Source organism: Solanum lycopersicum, chromosome 10, assembly GCF_036512215.1.
Source record: "Solanum lycopersicum chromosome 10, SLM_r2.1".
NCBI lineage: Eukaryota > Viridiplantae > Streptophyta > Magnoliopsida > Solanales > Solanaceae > Solanum > Solanum lycopersicum.
Window position 1 is genome coordinate 54,635,941 of NC_090809.1, and position 20,200 is coordinate 54,656,140.

At 31.4% G+C, this 20,200-nt stretch overlaps 2 protein-coding genes across 2 annotated transcripts; both read left to right on the forward strand.

The window, feature by feature from the left end:
• Positions 1 to 3,696: 3,696 nt before the first annotated feature.
• On the forward strand, positions 3,697 to 4,966 carry LOC138339055 (proline-rich protein 4-like). The gene is made up of 2 exons (XM_069290363.1): positions 3,697 to 4,073; positions 4,316 to 4,966. The coding sequence occupies exons 1-2, from the start codon at positions 3,911 to 3,913 to the stop codon at positions 4,843 to 4,845; spliced, it is 693 nt and encodes a 230-aa protein (XP_069146464.1). The 5' UTR covers positions 3,697 to 3,910; the 3' UTR covers positions 4,846 to 4,966.
• Positions 4,967 to 13,099: 8,133 nt separating this feature from the next.
• On the forward strand, positions 13,100 to 13,895 carry LOC101254541 (peptidyl-prolyl cis-trans isomerase). The gene has a single exon (XM_004248630.5). The coding sequence runs from the start codon at positions 13,192 to 13,194 to the stop codon at positions 13,708 to 13,710; it is 519 nt and encodes a 172-aa protein (XP_004248678.1). The 5' UTR covers positions 13,100 to 13,191; the 3' UTR covers positions 13,711 to 13,895.
• The last annotated feature ends 6,305 nt before the right edge of the window (positions 13,896 to 20,200 follow it).

Genomic DNA, 20,200 nt, shown 5'->3' on the forward strand with positions numbered 1-20,200 from the left:
GGTGTTACTACTTCACCCTTAATTAGAGGTCTTGGATTTAAGTCTTGGGTATATATAAAATTATATATCCCACATGCCCCAACAATACGCGATACAATAATCAGAGGTCTTGAGTTCGAGTCTTGAGTATGTATTAGATTCTGTTGAAAACGTCACTCCGAATAACCCATGCAGTGCACGATATATAAAAAGCCTAGTAAACTGCCTTTTCTAAAATTAAGAATTTATAAACTTAAAATCCTAACCCAAACCCAACTTTTATATGAATTATGCCCCCGTTGTAAAAATGGTTATATATCCGTAAGGCATAATGCATAAACATGATCATTAACTTGGCATCACTTGACAATTATGACTTTTAACTTCGAGTGTGCACAAGTAGGAACTTAAGCTTATACTACTATTGAACAAATAAACACATTATTCCTAATATATATTTCATCCCTTCACTTTTACTAGTCACTTATTCCTAATATATATTTTTATTTTTTTACTTATCACTTTTGACATATCAAAAAAAGACAATTATATTTTTCCATGTTTTACCATCAACATTGAATACTCTTTCTTCAATTCATTTTTCACGACTTAATACTAAACATCATTCAACAAGGATAGTTGGTAAAATATCTATTTCAATAATTTGTTTCTTAATTGGTGTGCCAAATCAAGCCACATAAATATGAGATAACTTGTACTCCCGTAGTTCTTATTTAGTTGTTGTCAAAGTAAAAAAGTCTCATATTGGTGATTAATGAGATAAGTGGAGTCCTTATAAGGCTTGACCGATACTCCTTCTTTTAAGCTAAGTTTTGAGGTGTGAGTCAGACCAATTACACAATTTAACATGATATCATAGCAAAGTCTATCTCACTGATGTTGGGGCCCAAAACAAAAATAATCAAAAGTTACCCAAGAAATGTGTACGCACCAGATGCTAACCATAGATCATAAGATGGGTCCAAAATTACCCACCCAATCTAGTTCAATTGGTTGGATGATAAACTGATGATTTGGGACGAATCATATTATAGTAGTGGAATATAAATGCAAGTTTCTATATTCGTAGACAAGACAAGTTATATAGAGATTAGTTATATAAGAATTATTATGTGTTTGGTTCATTGCACTAAAATAATATATAATGCATTATATCATTTAGTAGATCATTTGAAGGAGGATGAAGAATATAATATGCATATGCATGATGACGCATATAGTCCGTCTACAAGTACGAGTATGTTGAAGTTAATAGCAAGAAAAATTAGTTGAGAAATGTCCACTGATTCACTGGGAGTGTGAGAAGACGAATAGTTCTCATTTCATGAAAATGCCAGCATGATATACCTATCTTTTTCTCTTTACTGGATACTTCATCTGTTTCACTTTAAGTGTCTTAGTTTGATTGAACACGTAGTTTAAAGAAATAAAAGAGAGACTTTCGGATCTTGTTATCTTATATTACTAGTTTCTGGACACGTGCTTTGCACGTGTGTTCATATGTTAGAATAACTAAAATGCAATGGAAACATATAGTGTGTAAACAACATGCAATGAATAATATAATACAAAAATTATAAATAAATCTTTAATAATATAATCATAAAACACCAATAAGGGGCACATTTTGATGTTTCAAATTAATTCTTTTTAAGCAATCTACTATAACTTTTAAACTTTGGTTAATAGTTAGCAAACTTTTAATAAAGTCACAAATGGCTAATTTGAGCTCAAACAAGTATTTAGACTTATGACTTCATAGAAAACTAAATTAAGATGTCTAATAGAGACCGAAAAAACACAAAAAAAATAGAGAAGGAAAAAAATACAATGTATACATTCTTCATAAGACGTTGATCAATAATAATGTAGATTAAAAAATAAATACAAAATTAGTACATAATATTTCGATTTATTATTGACTCTTTCTCCCATATCCTATTAAATTCAATAGTCTTCTTCATGATATACGTCGATAACATAAACTATTTGAACATACATCAATTTGAAAATGTCTCAGTTTTTAAAAAGTAGCTTATCGATTATGAAATTGAAATCTAAATAAAAAATAATATTAAAAGAGAAGTAAACATAAATTGTAAAAAAAAAGATATGGAGCAAAATTATGGATGAATAATCATTAAAGCTACAACAATCTCAATAAGAAGAATGAGTTACTCCATCAGTAACCATCAATTTTTTGTACGTGTCCTTACAATCCACATTAATATTAGAAGTAGAATAATATATTGTGATAATCTATGAGTTGATATATAATATAAATAAGAAAAAAAATGATACATGAAAAATACAATATATAAATATAAGATTCCAAATAAATTCAAGAATTCATAAAACAGCAAACCTGTTGAAAAAATAGTCATCTAAAGTGATAATGATGAAAGTAGGATACAAAATATCACTATTAAAATCTTATATAATATTATGATAAATAAACAAAAAAATAACATAACCGGTACCTGAAAATCGCCGAAATAATCTCATCAAAAGGAGGTAATTGTTGAACAAAAAATATTCCTCCATTAGTTAGAGATTTATATAAAAGAAGCTTACGAGCCTCACCATTTAGTTTTTTTTTAAAAAAAAAATATTTATAGGAATTATAAATGAAGACCATAATTTTACCTCTACAATTGATATTAAGATAAGAAATTAAAGACTATTGATGTCATTAACTCATAACTGAGTATTATTAATAATTAAAAGAGAAGATGAGAAGTTGAAGAATTTGTATATTTAATGAAATAATCATCATCTTACACATGGGGAGATGGAGGGTTAATTTTTTTACTAACCAATTTAATATAATTTAATTTAATCATAGTAATTATAGATAGAGAATAAAACATTAATCAAATTATTTAGACATTTAAAATCTCAAAAAGAGAATATATATATATATATATATATATATATATATATATATATATATATATATATATATATATATATATATATATATAATAGAAAATAGGTATTATTAAGTTAGATCTTTTAATTAGGAATTAACCTAAGGAAGTGAAAAAGTCTATCAACATTTTATTTAAAATGAAATAATTTAATATTTAAATTAAATAGTTAAATATTTTATAATATTTTAATTTATAGTAAGGGTAAAATCGTAATTTAAGTTTTAACTTTTTTTGTTCCCACTTATAATAATATATGATAGACGTATGAAATACTTTAAATTTGATGATTTAACTAGCTATGTAAAATGCTGGAATTGATAAACTTATTAAATAAAAAAGAGATATTGGTTTAGAAACAAACTAAAGTAAGATAATTAAATTGAGACAAATGAAATACTTCCACACACAAAAAAGAAGCAAATCAGGCACAACAATAGAAAGAGTGTCAAATATGGTTCGATTTGGATCGATTTTTATTTGAAAAAAGATCAAACTAAATCATCCATGTCAATTTATAAATACAATTGATTTTAAAGTATTTGTTGAACACCCCAAATGGAAATTTAACAAAAAGTAGTCAAAAGTTCACATGTAACTACTCTGAATTTTAGCAAAATTTACATAAATGAGAACCGCTAAGTAGGTTTAGAAATAGAAAACAAACGAGGTTTGTAGTTGGATGATACTTCATTGAATGAAGTTAATGACTTTTGATCTAACAACTCGCCCATATTAGTTATTTTTTTTTGAACTTTTGCTAGCTACAAACCTCTTCTAAACATTCCATAAGTCAAAAATTTCATGTGAATGTGCTTAACTGTGTTGGTTGTAAGTGTAACTAATAAAAAATGTTATCATTTTTTGTACTATAAATACACCCTTTAGCATCTCAATCAAACATACTCAACACATCAATTTTTTCTTTAACTTGACATTTTTTGCAAAAGAGCTCATTTGCCCTTAGCATAGTGATCCCAATGGGGCTTCATGAGTCCCTTTTTGGCAGAGTCTTCTCTGTTTCTTTGTTATTATTTGCAGTGAGCTTCTGCTATGCTGATGATAAGACAGTTCAGGTTGTTGGATTTGGGGAATGCGCGGATTGCAAAGAGAGTAACATAAAGACCATTCATGCATTTTTAGGTATGTAATCGTTAAAATCAAAAAAACAATCTCTTGCAGAAATGTAAAAGAAAAAAATTGCTTACAATACACCTAATGTGGTCTAGACATTTCTTGAACTCTGTGCACAGTGAAAACTTTGTGCACCTGACTGCTTTTACAGTAGTGGTACCACTAGTTTGAAGCTTGTAAAACCCTGTATTCTTCATTTGAAATCCTAAATCTGACTCTGACTATAACGATTCTTTCTTTCTTTCTTTCAGGGCTTGGTGTTACCATCAATTGCAGGAATGCAAATGGAGAGATAAATACAAGAGGAGAGGGAAAACTAGACAAAGACGGAAAATTCGTGGTGTTACTTCCTAAAGAGATGGTGAAAGAGGGGAAATTGAGAGAAGATTGTTTTGCACAACTCCATAATGCATCAGCTACACCATGTCCAACACACAATGGCATAGAAGCCTCAAAAATTGTATTGACTAATTCAGAAAACAATGAAAAACAGACATTGAAACCACTTGAAAATCTAAAATTCTCAACAACCTTATGCACCTCTGCTTTCCTTTGGCCATTCTTCAAGCATCCACCATTTCCAAAAATTCCACCTTTTCCCTTATTCAAAAATCCATTTATACCTCCAATTCCTCCAATCCTCAAAAAACCACCTCTACCTCCAATTCCAACCTACACTAAGCCACCTCTACCTTTAATCCCACCAATGTTGAAAAAATCATTCCCTGAGATACCAATCTTTCAAAAACCATTGTTCCCACCTTCTCTTACTCAGCCATAGCAGGGCTTTAAAAAGAATAATGCACAGACATATAGGCGGATTCAAGATTTGAAATTAGTTGATGTGCCTTTTAATGTATGTGTGTGTTTTAAAATCGTTTAATAAAACTTCTATTTACATATATAGTTCGAGTTGAAAGTAACAAGTCCACATCTACTATTGCATATGTGCTGAAATCAATGTCAAACTTTGTACTGCATGAAATAGTATAAGTGAAGGATGATGGTGCTTGAGAATGTGAAACCATCAAAGATAAAAGGCAAAATGGTTAAAAAAAGAGAAGGATTGACATAGTTAAAAGGAGTGGTGTTGTGGTGTTTCTACTTCACCCTTAATTAGGGGTTTTGATTTCAAGTCTTGGGTATGTATAAAATGTTATTCTTACAATAACTTGTATTTATGAAGTTAATGAACAGAAACAGAAACAGAAACAAGATGAAGCAGAAAAAATTTAAAATAAAAGAATTAATCCGAGTCCACAGAAACTACTGTGTGTCCTTAAGAAATTTAATCCCCTCACTGTACCCAAGGTTATGGATTAATTTCTCCCAAGATAAAACGGATTAAACCTGTTAAAGAAACAGCGGTACCTCAAACTTCTTTAACTTCAACGAACTGAAGAACAGCAACAAGTCACACAGACTCAGTCGATCGACACTTTGATTTTATTTGAGAGAAAAATAAATGCAGAGAAAGAAAAAATTTTCAGTGATTAAAAAATCAAAAATTGACTTCCTTTTATAGCCATTTTCAGCAAGGAACATGTCTGTTCAGTGAAATCTGTTCAGACCCATTTTATCCAGAAAGTTGTGTCTTTTGGAAAAAATAACAACTTTTCAAAAAATTGTGTCTGTTAAGAAAATAACTACTTTTTGAAAAGTAACGACTTTTCGAAAAGTAACAACTTTTTGGAAAGAGTAACAACTTTTCGGAATGTTACCATTACCTGCAAATTTATAAGAAACGACTTTTCATTTGCACTTTGCAAATGACTTTTCATTTTTTCTCCAAAGTAGTTCCCTCACTTTTGATATTTTCGCTTTTCTTTTCCCATTCACACTTGCTAAAACCCAACAATCCCCCACATGAATGGGGAAGGTTATTGTTAAAACATATGCATGAAAAAACTTGTGTGTCTTGTAGGTAAAGGTTAATCGCATCTGGATAAGTAGGTTTCCCTTTAAACTTTCCGTAGTGAACATATATCGGATATACTCGGTCAATCGGTAGATTTGATATCTTTGAACCGTCGAGCTTTGGTGTATACCTAGACAACATACGTCACACAATCAACCCTTGAACTGTTCTTAGTTCTCATTGTTTTGTTCGTTTCAGCCATGAACACATCTTGGATAGTAAGTGCTTAAAGAACTGGACTTACCGAATTCTCCTTGAAGCGGCTTACACTTCACACTTACATAGGTGATTTCTAAATGTGTTATCCCATAGATACACCATTTGATATTCCTTGTATCAAACTTAGAAACCATTAAAAAGTCCTTATGTCTTTATCCTAGTTACTAAACATTGTCTCATCATGAGAATGGACCATAAAATAATAATAATATTTTATTTTATTTTTCCTTTGACAATGTTGAACCGTCATCAATGACTTTATTTTATCTCCTTGAACCTAGATCTTGGGATCTCCAGTCTTCTAGGTAGAGTTACCACCACGATGAATTGTTCTCGGCCATAGTCCCATTCCCGTCGATGATTTCTCAACTCCTTCTCTATTTAGGCCTTTTGTAAGTGGATCCGACACATTATATTTTGACTTCACATAGTCAATTGTGATAATTCCACTATAGAGTAGTTGTTTCGCAGAGTTATGTCTTCGTCTTATGTGACGAGACTTGCCGTTATACATAATGCTTTCAGCCCTTCCTATTGCAGCTTGACTATCACAATGTATGCATATAGGGGCCATTGGTTTGGGCCAAAATGGAATATCTTCTAAGAAATTCCGGAGCCATTCAGCTTCTTCACCTACCTTGTCTAAAGCAATGAATTCAAACTCCATTGTAGAGCGAGCTATACATGTTTGTTTGGATGATTTCCAAGATATTGCTCCTCCGCCAATAATAAAAACGTATCCACTTGTGGATTTTGTTCAATTGAACCAGTAATCCAATTTGCATCACTATATCCTTCAAGAACGGCTGGATATCTGTTGTAATGTAAAGCATAGTTTTGAGTGTCATCTAAGCATCCCAAAACTCTCTTCATTGCCAACCAATGATTATGATTAGGATTACTTGTGTATCGACTCAGTTTACTGATAGCGCAAGCTATGTCTGGTCGTGTACAATTCATGACATACATTAAGCTTCCCAATACGCTAGCATAGTCCAATTGAGACTGACTTTCGTCTTTATTCTTTGCAAGATGAAGATTTACATCAATTGGAGTCTTTGCCCTTTTAAAATTCAAAAATTTAAATTTTTCAAGTATCTTTTGAATATAATGAGTTTGACACAATGCTAGACCGTTAGGAGTTTTAAGAATTTTAATTCCTAATATCACATCAGCAACTCCTAAATCTTTTATATCAAACTTACTAGCAAGCATACACTTTGTAGCTTTTATATTAGCAATGTCTTTGCTCATTATAAGCATATCATCTACATATAGGCATAAAATAACTTCCTGATTTGGAGTATCTTTAATGTAAACACATTTATCACATTCATTGATCTTAAATCCATTTGACAACATGGTTTGATCAAACTTTGCATGCCATTGTTTTGGTGCTTGTTTTAGCCCATAAAGTGACTTAATAAGTTTGCACACTTTCTTTTCTTTACCAGGAACTACAAAACCCTCAGGTTGTTCTATGTAAATTTCCTCTTCAAGCTCTCCATTTAAGAAGGCTGTTTTCACATCCATTTGATGAATTTCAAGACCGTATACTGCAGCTAGTGCAATTAACATCCGAATTGATGTAATCCTAGTCACTGGCGAATATGTGTCAAAATAATCAAGACCTTTTTATCTAAAACCTTTGACAACAAGTCTTGCTTTATATTTGTCAATAGTTCCATCGTCTTTCATCTTCCTTTTAAAGATCCATTTTGAACCTAAGGGTTTGTTCTCTGGAGAAAGATCAACCAACTCCCAAGTATGATTGCTTAAGATTGATTCAATTTCACTATTAACAGCCTCCTTCCAAGAGGTTGAGTCGCTAGACAACATTGCTTCGTTGAATGTTTAAGGCTCACTTTCAAGAAGAAATGTTACAAAATCTGATCCAAATGAAGTAGATGTCTTTTGACGTTTACTGCGTCTTGGACTTTCTTCATTTTGTTCATTCTCTTTTGGTTCTTCTTTGGGTTGTTTAGATCCCCACTAGATGACTCAAGTCTAGTTTTATACGGATAGATATGTTCAAAAAATTCAGCACTATCTGATTCCATTACCGTATTATCATGAATATCCAGATGTTCGGACTTATGAACCAAAAAACGACATGCCTTACTGTTTGTGGCATATCCAATGAATACACAATCCACAATCTTAGGTCCTATTTTTACCCTCTTAGGTATAGGAACTTGGACTTTGGCTAGACACCCCCACACTTTGAAATATTTCAAATTGGGTTTTCTACCTTTCCATTTTTCATATGGAATTACATTTGTCTTTGAGTGAGGCACTCTACTAAGTATCTGATTTGCTGTAAAGATAGCTTCCCCCACAAGTTCTGTGGTAAACCTGAACTTATATGTAACGCATTCATCATTTCTTTTAAAGTTCGATTTTTTCTTTCTGCAATTCCATTAGACTGAGGAGTGTAGGGAGCAAAAGTTTGATAGATTATTCCATTTCCTAAACATATTTCTGCAAATGGAGATTCATATTCTCCACCTCTATCACTTCTGATCTTTTTATCTAACTGATTTTCTACTTCAGTTTTATATTGCCTAAATGCATCTATTGCTTTATCCTTACTATTTAGCAAATAGACATAACAATATCTAGTGCAATCGTCAATAAAAGTTATGAAATACTTTTTCCCACCACGTGATGGTGTTGACTTCATGTCACAAATATCAGTGTGAATCAATTCTAAAGGATTTGAATTCCTTTCAACAGATTTATAAGAATGCTTAGCATACTTAGATTCAACACAAATTTGACATTTTGATTTATTGCACTCAAATTTTGGCAAAATATTTAAGTTAATCAGTTTTCTCAAGGTTTTGTTATTAACGTGTCCCAAACGTTCATGCCATAAACATTTAGACTCAAGCAAGTAAGAAGAAGAAAAATCTTTATTCATATCAACTGCAATTACATTGAGTTTGAAAAGGCCATCACTAAGGTAGCATTTTCCTACATACATATCATTTTTGCTTACTACTACTTTATCAGAAACAAATACACATTTAAATCCATTTGGTTAGAACTGGAATTGAAACTAAATTCTTTCTTAATTCTGGAACATATGAGACCCTATTCAAAGTCACCACCTTGCCTGATGTCATCTTTAATAGGACTTTGCCAGTTCCTTCCACCTTTGCAACAGCGGAGTTTGCCATAAACAATTTTTCATCTGTAAGTGCTGAAGTATATGATGAAAATAATTTTTTGTTGGCACAAACATGGCATGAGGCACCAGAATCTATCCACCATTCTCTTGGATTTCCAACCAAGTTACATTCTGAAAGCATTGCACAGAGATCATCCATTTCTCCTTTGGATTCAACCAAGTTTACTTGATCCTTCTTTTTCTTGTCCTTCTTAGGACCCCGGTATTCATTAGCCCTATGACCATGTTTACCACAATTAAAGCAGTTTTCATTGAATTTCTTCTTAGGAGGATTGCTTTTTGGACCAGATGCTTTCTTTTTTTTCTTTAATTTTGTGGAATCTTCTTCAACAAAATTTACTCCAGATATTGCTGAATTACCACGTGACCTCTTTTCTGCAACCTTATTATCCTCTTCGATTCTCAACCCTACTATGAGATCTTCAACAGTCATCTCCTTGCGTTTGTGTTTCAAATAGTTTTTAAAGTCCTTCCACAATGGAGGTAACTTTTCAATAATTGCAGCCACTTGAAAAACATCATTCACAATTAATCCTTCAGCAAGGAGATTATGGATTATGACCTGCAATTCTTGAACTTGGGTGACGACAATCTTACTGTCTATCATCTTAAAGTCCAGAAATTTTGCCACAATGAATTTCTTCATTCCGGCATCTTCTGTTTTGTACTTCTTTTCTAAAGCATCCCAGAGTTCTTTTGAGATTTTTGCATTATTGTACACATTGTACAGATAATCTTGCAGACCACTCAAAATATAATTTTTACACAAAAAATCTGAGTGTGTCCATGCTTTTGTTACCAAAAATCGTTCATCAGCCAGAGTTTCATCTGACATAACAGGAACATTCTCATTGATGAACTTCTGCAGACTCAACGTAGTGAGATAGAAGAACATCTTTTGCTGCCATCTCTTAAAGTCGACTCCAGAAAACTTTGCAGGTTTCTCAGCCGGTGCTAAGGCATCATTTGAACGATTATGTGCAACCGTTGTTGTTGCAGCACTTACTGTTCCAGCATTTGTTTGACTTGAATTAGTCATTTTTTTTCTGTCACAAATGACAGATAAATTAAGTATTTAAAATACTAACAGTAAAGAACAAATCTTTACACAAACTGTTTTTGATTTAATGATAAAGTTTTTATGTTCTTTTAATCGTTAATCGAATGATTTTAAAAATTCAAGCAGAGTAGAAAATCATAAAGGTTTTAATCTCCAGAAACTTCAAAATACAGAAATTGTTAAATTTCTTAAGATTGTTATTCTTATAATAACTTGTATTTATGAAGTTAATGAACAGAAACAGAAACAAGATGAAGCAGAAAATAATATAGAATACAAGAATTAATCCGAGTCCACAAAAACTACTGTGTGTCCTTAAGAAATTTAATCCCCTCACTGTACCCAAGGTTATGGATTAATTTCTCCCAAGATAAAACGGATTAAACCTGTTAAAGAAATAGCGGTACCTCAAACTTCTTTAACTTCAACGAACTGAAGAACAACAACAAGTCACACAGACTCAGTCGATCGACACTTTGATTTTATTTGAGAGAAAAATAAATGCAGAGAAAGAAAAAATTTTCAGTGATTAAAAAATCAAAAATTGACTTCCTTTTATAGTCATTTTCAGCAAGGAACATGTCTGTTCAGTGAAATCTGTTTAGATCCATTTTATCCAGAAAGTTGTGTCTTTTGGAAAAAATAACAACTTTTTGAAAAATTGTGTCTGTTAAGAAAATAACTACTTTTTGAAAAGTAACGACTTTTCGGAAAGAGTAACAACTTTTCGGAATGTTACCGTTACCTGCAAATTTATAAGAAATGACTTTTCATTTGCACTTTGCAAATGACTTTTCATTTTCTCTCCAAAGTAGTTCCCTCACTTTTGATATTTTCTCTTTTCTTTTCCCATTCACACTTGTTAAAACCCAACATAAAATCATATTGGAAACGTCATCCCACATGGCCCCAACAGTGCGCGATACAATAATTAGAGGTCTTGAGTTCGAGCCTTGAGTATGTATTAGAATCTGTTCGAAACGTCACTCCGAATAACCCATGCAGTGCACGATATACAAAAAGCCTAATAAACTGCCTTTTTTAAAATTAAGAATTTATAAACTTAAAATCCTAACCCAGACCCAACTTTTAAATGAATTATGCCCCCGTGGTAAAAATGGTTATATATCCGTAAAGCATAATACATAAACATGATCATTAACTTGACAATTACAACTTTTAACTTCGAGTGTGCACAAGTAGACACTTAAGCTTATATACAATTAAACAAATAAACACATTCGTCTAACATGACACCTACATGACAAATTTATTTTCTACATGGTGTCCTACGTGTATTATACAATGTAGGACATGTATGTCTACTTGTTTATTTTTATACATTGTTGGACGGACAAGTATTTCATCCCTTCATTTTTACTAGTCACTTATTCCTAATATATTTATTTTTTTACTTGTCACTTTTGACATATAAAAAAAAGACAATTATATTTTTTCGTGTTTTACCAGCAACATTAAATAATCTTTCTTCAATTCATTTTTCACGACTTAATACTAAACATCATTTAACAAGGATAGTTGGTAAAATATCTATTTCAATAATTTGTTTCTTAATTGGTGTGCCAAGTCAAGCACATAAATACGAGATAACTTGTACTCGCGTAGTTCCTATTTAGTTGTTGTTAAAGCAAAAAAGTATCATATTGGTGATTAATGAGATAAATTGACTCCTTATAAGGCTTGATCGATACTCCTTCTTTTAGGCTAACTTTTGATGTGAGTTAGACCCAATACACAATTTAACATGATATCATATCTCACTGATGTTGGGGTCCAAAACAAAAATAATCAAAAATTGCCCAAGAAATGTCCACGCACCAGATACTAACCATAGATCGTAAGTTGGGTCAAAAATTACCCACCCACCATATGCTAAGCATTGTGGGGTGTTAAAACAAAAAAGTCTCACATTGCTGATTAATGAGATCAATGGACTCCTTATAAATTCTTGAACATTCCTCCTCCATTTAAGCTAGCTTTTGGGATGTGAGTTAGGCGTAAGACGTATGGGGTGTGGGTTAGACCTTAGACTTGTCATATCTTTAGATTTTACGTTCCTTAAGAAACTAGGTAAATTTACTATTGTATCCTTAATTAGTGTTCTCTTAAAAAAATATTTTAATCATTGAACATAAATTAATTTATTTTTATTAATTAATTTGGCCAAGAAAAATAACTAAACAATTAATTAGTTTTCTTATATTGGTCAACTACATACTTTCAAAGTCGGATAACCCTCAAGGGTAAATATAGAAAGAGTGATATCATTTATAATTTTTTTAAAATAACAATTATTAAGAAATATCTATTTTAGTAAGAACAACGTATAAATAAAAATTGAGGATATAAATAACTAAATTTGATTTACCTTTAATATCCTTAAAAGAAGTTTAAATTACGAAAAAGAAAAGGCTGACTGGGTTCCCATTGGACGTGGGCTTTTGTGGGCCGAATGTTTCCCCTCTTTTAATCGGTCCAATAGCATCATAAACGCATATACCACGTGATACTTTAAACTAACTCTGGTAAATATTCAACTAACCATGGTCAAATCCAGCCGCTCAGTTGCTGACACCTGTTAGTATTTAACGGTTAAGATCATCTCTTCACAGATTTTTCGTTTTGCATTTTCCTATATAAACTCCTTCTAGCTCGATGACAAAGCAGAGATTGTGAGCATAGTGTAAAAATCAAAAGAAGTTTCTAGAAGAGAGAAATGGCAAACCCTAAGGTTTTCTTCGACCTTACCATCGGAGGTCAAGCGGCCGGCCGTGTAGTAATGGAATTGTTCAATGATGCAACTCCTAAAACAGCGGAAAATTTCCGAGCACTCTGTACCGGAGAGAAAGGCGTAGGGAAGGCCGGCAAGCCGTTACACTACAAAGGATCAAGTTTCCACCGTGTGATCCCAGGATTTATGTGCCAAGGGGGTGATTTCACTGCCGGAAACGGTACCGGTGGTGAATCAATCTACGGCTCCAAATTCGCAGACGAGAATTTCGTCAAAAAGCATACTGGTCCTGGAATCCTCTCCATGGCTAATGCCGGACCTGGAACTAACGGATCACAGTTTTTCATCTGTACGGCGAAGACTGAGTGGCTTGATGGAAAACACGTTGTGTTTGGGCAAGTGGTTGAAGGCATGGACGTGATTAAGAAAGCGGAGGCCGTTGGATCTAGCTCCGGTAAGTGCTCGAAAGCAGTTGTGGTGGCTGATTGTGGCCAAATTTCCTAGATCTGAAGATGATCGTAGGCATATTGATGATGATCTAGTCTAGTTAATTACTCCTGCCGTTACTAATTATGTTTTGTTTCGTTTTGTTTTTCCTTCTGTAGGCTTACTTCTCTATACTGTAATAGGTAGTTCTTACTACTACCGGTGCATGTTGAATTTTGAAATAAGATAGATTTCTTGGTTTATTTCAGCGATTTAAGTGCAAAATTCTCATCGTTTTCGATAAATTATTCAATGGTTCAAATGGATACATTTTATTGAAAATTCTCTGTTTCGATATCCGTGATATAACCTATAATTCTTCAATTTTTCTCCTTTCAGTTTCACTTCCTGCAGTATTTAATTTATTTAATAATATAGTAAGACTTAGTTTGGTTAGTTAACAAGTTATTTCGGGTCTGATAATGATGTCATTACAATCGAATATATATATATATATATATATATATATATATATATATATATGCATATTATTTAAACCAGTAAGATAATTTTTATTTTCAATTTTAACTTTAGTTTTATTTTCAAAGCTTTGAGAGGAAAGTTTGGAGAAAACTAATATATTTATTTTTCTAATTACTAAACTATTTTGATGCCTTAGATTATGTTGTGTTTCTGACTTTCTGTTTGGCAGCATTAGATCTCCGACTCTTGAGCATTACAATTAGGAGTGTGCTAAAATTGGTTATAATATATTGAATGGGAAAAAAATATTATTTATTTATAGTTGTTCAGTTAATAATTTTCCAAATTAACTTTCGAAAAAATGTTAAATGTATTCTTTGTTTTATTGGAAATGATTTAAATACATTTTCATTATACTTTTAAATATAACTCGTTCGTGTTAAAAAAAATATTCAATAAAAAATAGATGTATTCGGGTCTAACCCACCATAATAATATAACTCAACTTAATTAATACCAATGAATCACTCAAACTCGAATTTTTCATCAAATTAAACTATTATTTAAAGCAATTCATCAAAATAATATGTTTTTTTTTAATTTTTTTTTTACAAAACTAGTATAAACGCATTTCATAATAACATTATAGGGTATATTTTATTTTTTAAAAATCTAATGGCGTTATGTTGAGAAATGTTACTCACATATATATTTTACACAAAAAACGTTACTCACAAATACGTTTTTTAATACATGACTTTGAGTCAGGTTTTACTCCTAAAACGTTTCTCACAATAACGTTTTTTAAGAACCGAATCGCACAAATATAGCTATAGAGTAATGTTTTATTTTAATTAAAATGTTACTCATAATAACGTTTTTAAGAATATAATCACATAAATATAGCTATAGAATATTCTTTTACTTTAAAGACGTAATTTTCAATTATGAGACTATGAATACCAGTTTTATTATAAACCTTAAATGCTATTCTATCTTAAATTCATCAGAAGACTAACCTGTTGTTTTTTCTAATGTTTTTATAAAGCATTTAATTTCTTTTCTTTTGTTTTTAGTGGACCGCCTATTTACTTCTAAAATTACAAGTTTCTATGAAGAATTTTAACCATTTGCTTGGGTGGCGTTTGTTAGATAGCATTTCCCCAAAGTGTTTGCTTGAACTGCTCTTTCATTTACCTCTTTTTGAGCATTTCCAATTTCAATTGTTAGTGCAAAACTCTTTGAAAGCAGCTTCTTCATTTTTGTTTGTTTGAATAAGAAAAGGACAATTTCTACCTCTTTTGACTTAATAAGATCAGTCAGGACACACTAAGTCATGCAATTAAATGCAGGTAATTGCAAGACATAAGAATCAATAATCGCAATGAATTCCTTTCATATAACCACAAAATACTCATATAAAATGCAATGACTTCGAAATCACAACATAATTACAAAAGGACGAGATAGTATTTTAGGAGTAAAATCTGACTCAAAGTCATGTATTAAAAAACGTATTTGTGAGTAAAGTTTTTAGTGTAAAACGTTACTATAAATAACATTTCTCAACCTAAAGGAGTAAGATTTTTTTTAAAAAAAATATATCCTAAAATATTACTATGAAAAACGTTTATGCTAATTCTATAAAATTAAAAAAAAACATATTATTTTACTGAATTACTTTGAATAATGTTTTAATTTGGTAAAAAATTCCTCAAACTCTGCTACATTTTTCACCATATTGTGACGTCCCGCCATCTATCCAGGCATATCGCCACCTATCCAGGCAGCTTGCAGCGTGTGAAAGGGGACAGGCGGCCCAAAAGTCCAGCAAATGAAGGGGCAGACGGTCCAAGTATACGGCAGACGGAAGGGCAGGCGGCCTTGAGCCTTGGAGAGGCTTGTGCAAAGCCTTGGGGCAGACTAGAGAAATTTAGGAGTTTCTTTGGAAGAGTTAGAGACATTCTTGGAATGTAGATATGTCTTGAGTGCATGTACGTAGGGACTTGTATAGCAACATTTATTTACTCTTAGGCATTAGAGTAGTATAAATAGGAGGATCATTGTATTTGTAAATTATTCATCAATTGACTAATAAGATACAGTCCTCTCTTCCAAAATTCTGCCTTTTGTCTTTCTTCTTACTTCTTTTAGCGATCCAAACAGTGAAAGGCTTACTTGAGTTTACGAGATCGTGCAAGAATCGCGAGTAAACCGTCAAGTGCCGCACGGAGTCTTGTCAGAATCTCTAGGTCCGTGACAATATGCTGCAATATTTTGAGGTGAATTGTCACTGCCTTAGTCAGTTAGTAGGTTTGACTGAATAATCTTAGTCGTTTACGTGTAAATTGGTTAGTTATAAGGTTATATTTAGCTTGAAAATGCAATGGAGTTGAAAGTATTACAAATATATATTTAAATTATTTTTAATTTAGGGATAATGCCCAAGTACCCCCTCAACCTATGCCTGAAATCTCAGAGACACACTTATACTATACTAAGGTCCTATTACACCCCTAAACTTATTTTATTAATAATTTTTTACTCCTTTTTAGCTTATGTGGCACTATTTTGTGGGTCCAACGATGGTTGACTTTTTTTTCGAAATAGTGCCACGTAGGCTAAAAAGCGGTAGAAAATTACATATAAAATAAGTTCAGGGGGTAATAGGGCCTTAATATAGTATAAGTGTGTCTCTGAGATTTCGGGCATAGGTTGAGGGGGTACTAGGAGATTTTCCTTTTAATTTATATGAATATATTTGTCAATTTGTTTATTAGGTTATCTATTCGATTTTTAATGTTATAATTTTAATTAAAAATTAAATCAATAATCCAATAAGATTATATTAAAATTATTTGATTCGTAATAGTGATTTTAATATCTTACCAGCTCTATTTTCTAAATTTTAATATTGTTTTTGGTCGTAAGCAACACGCACTAACCTCTTAATCATATTCGTTTTCGAAAAAAATACTACGTCCAAGATGCACGATTAAAATTATTTTGTATGTATACATATAATAGGCGTTTACTTTTCAAATTTTGAGCTCACTTATTAAAATTTTTTACTTCTGTCATTATAAAGATGACTAGTAATATTTAAATTACTTAATCACAGTTAACTTGATGCTCCCTATGGTATACTCACCAGAAAGAATCGTGATCAGTGTATGAGTTTTCAAAATTATAATGAAACTTTTATCGGTGCTGAAATTATATTTTCTAAAAAATAGCCATGCAGTCTTTCTTTTTCATCTTCTTCTTCTTCTACGACGTCTTCTTCATTGTTTTCCTTTTTCTTTTAAATTTAAAGTACCACTAAATTAATTTGAATAGTTTAAAGGAAATTATGTACTAAAAGACTCGAAATATCGAGAGAATTTTATATATGAAATTAGGGATTGCTTAGATGTGATTTTGAGTTAGTTAAGATTGAACAATCAATGTATACTTCATGTATAGTCAATAAGTATTATTTAATTTTTTGAGTGTATCACAATCAATCGTAAGTGTATAACTCATGTATATAAAAACTTAATTCATTTTTTTGAGTGTATCATAATGTATAGTTAGAATATATTTTCTGACTATACATTATATTGAAGAGTCAATGGATGGACGATCACTGGCGATAATATAAACACTCATTTTTTACTGTGTAGAATGCCTAGGGTAAAAACATAAATATATACTAACAAATACACACTGTGCATTACTCCAGAACCATCCATTTCTTCTTTATAAATATTCCACACTAACACTACAGGAGAATTGAGTGGAATCTTTGTTGGCATATATATGTATCTTCTTTAATTCTCTTCAACTTCATTATTATAAAATAAAATAATTCTAGAAACATCTCTATTTCACCTTCCTGATTTAATCGCAATTTTTTAAAAATTATTTATAAAGATATTTTTTCACCTTCTCGAGCTGGTGTTTTCGTTTCATGTCTAACTTTTATATCGATTTTTGCCCAAATGAGTTGCTCGATCAACTTAAGGGGGCATTCTTTTCTTTCAGTTATTTTATCTTAGTATTTTGATTTTAATTTTGGTATTACTTTTGAGTTTTATTTTGTTGCATTATGAGTAAATGTTTGTTTTTCTCCTTTTGCTAAATTATTTCAATAGTGAGTTCAGAGTGAATTGCAAGTAATTTAGTGCATGGCTGAGTTTGTACGACTCTACTTCATTGCCAGTATTATATAGTATCATTTGTAGTATCTCGAAAATGATTTGATTCTTATTCATTGTCACTAAAAAGGATACTTTATGAGGAGTTGGATCCAACAACAAATTGAGATATATGAATAAAATTTTGAATCTCAAAAATTTTAGAGGTCCCATGCAAATTGAGACAAAGAGAGTATATTGTTGACCTGTTGTGTTAAAGGATAAAAAATAAAGAACAAATGTTGATCAGTTAATGTTGGCTTCTAATTATTGGCAGATATAATATAATTATTCCTTTCTAGAGCCATTACGCATACTTGAGAATCTTTATGCAATGCTTTACTTGTTTACTCCCATTTGTAGGTAAATTGTTTGGCTGATCGTTGTGTTGATATATTTGATGATCAATTGGTTATTATACTACGGAAAAGGCTAAAAAATACGTCGAAACTATTAGAAATAGCTCACATATAACCTTAAACTAAATCTTGGCTTAAAAATATCCTTTTATTAAAGTATTGGGTCATTTTTACTCTTATTTTTAACAGAAATGTGTTAAGTGCCATATGAACGCCACGTGGACACCATGTGGACGCCACATAAGCACCAAACAACCTCACCTCCACACAAACTCATAAAATCTTAATTACTAATTTTTCCCTCATTTCTCTACTAGACACAATTTTCACTCATTATTATTTCACTAAAACATAATACGATTCCCCTTTCTTTCTCTTATACAATTTTCCTCTCTCTTATATAATTTCGCGTTTCAAAGATTTCCTCTCATGAACGTAATTGAATTTCTTAGTTGATTTCATCCCTTTCTTCATTTCACCAATTCTTATAGATAATGCACAAACACCAGTCATAATTTGTAAATATCTTAAAATTAAAGTAACAATAATCGAGTTAAAAATCTTTATCGAAATAAAATCAACAGATTATATGAGCAATTGTACAAATGATTAAGCTAAGGTTTATAATTCAAACAGCATCATATATATATATATATATATATATATATATATATATATGAGCGTTGTAGAGATGAAAAAAATGAAGCATCGAGTAAAATACAAACATTTTCTGACGATTTCGATCTCAGCACCGGAGCGACGGGCAGCATTCACAACTTTCTAATCCTTGCGTGCGGTGGCGGTCGGTGCCTTCTTCTGGATCACCACCGGCTCTCAGTCTTATGATAATCCTCCACTCATATTTTTTTTTCTGCGGGAAAAATCTCTCTCTTGCTTCTCTTTCACTTTGTTATTATTGAATATATATTCACAACACTAATTAAAACTTGAACCATAATGCATTACCAACATAAAAAATAAATAGTAATAAAAATCTTATTGGAAATAATTAAAGTAACTTACTGTCGTTAAATGAAGAAAGGGATGAAATCAACTCAGACATCCAATAGAGTTCATGAGAGGAAATTTGTGAAACAGGAAATCGTATAAGAGAAAGAAAGGGGAATAATATTATGTTTTAGTAAAATAAGAATGGGTGAAAATTGTATCTATTAGAGAAATGAGGGAAAAATTAGTAATTTAAGATTTTATAAGTTTATGTGGAGGTTAAGTTGTTTGGTGCTTATATGGCGTCCACATGGTGTCCACGTGACGTCCATGTGTCACTTGACACAATTTTGTTAAAAGCAAGGGTAAAAGTGACCCAATACTTTAACATAAGGGTATTTTTGAGCCAGAATTTCGTTTAAGGGTATATGTGATCTATTTCAGATAGTTCAGAGATATTTTTGAGCCTTTTCCAATTACATTATTAAAGGTAATATTTACATATCCTTTTTCTCTTGAGATGTCTCCATGCTTTTCAGTTTTGTCGTGCTTTTAATTTTCTTTTGTTTCATTCACAAGGAGATTCATGATTACCTCATC

Excerpts from the sequence above, each read along its gene's own strand:
- LOC138339055 (XM_069290363.1), top strand. The coding sequence starts at position 3,911 with ATGGGGCTTCATGAGTCCCTTTTTGGCAGAGTCTTCTCTGTTTCTTTG. Across the intron at positions 4,074-4,315 it reads GACCATTCATGCATTTTTAG|GGCTTGGTGTTACCATCAAT; the intron begins GTATGTAATCGT and ends TCTTTCTTTCAG.
- LOC101254541 (XM_004248630.5), top strand. The coding sequence starts at position 13,192 with ATGGCAAACCCTAAGGTTTTCTTCGACCTTACCATCGGAGGTCAAGCG.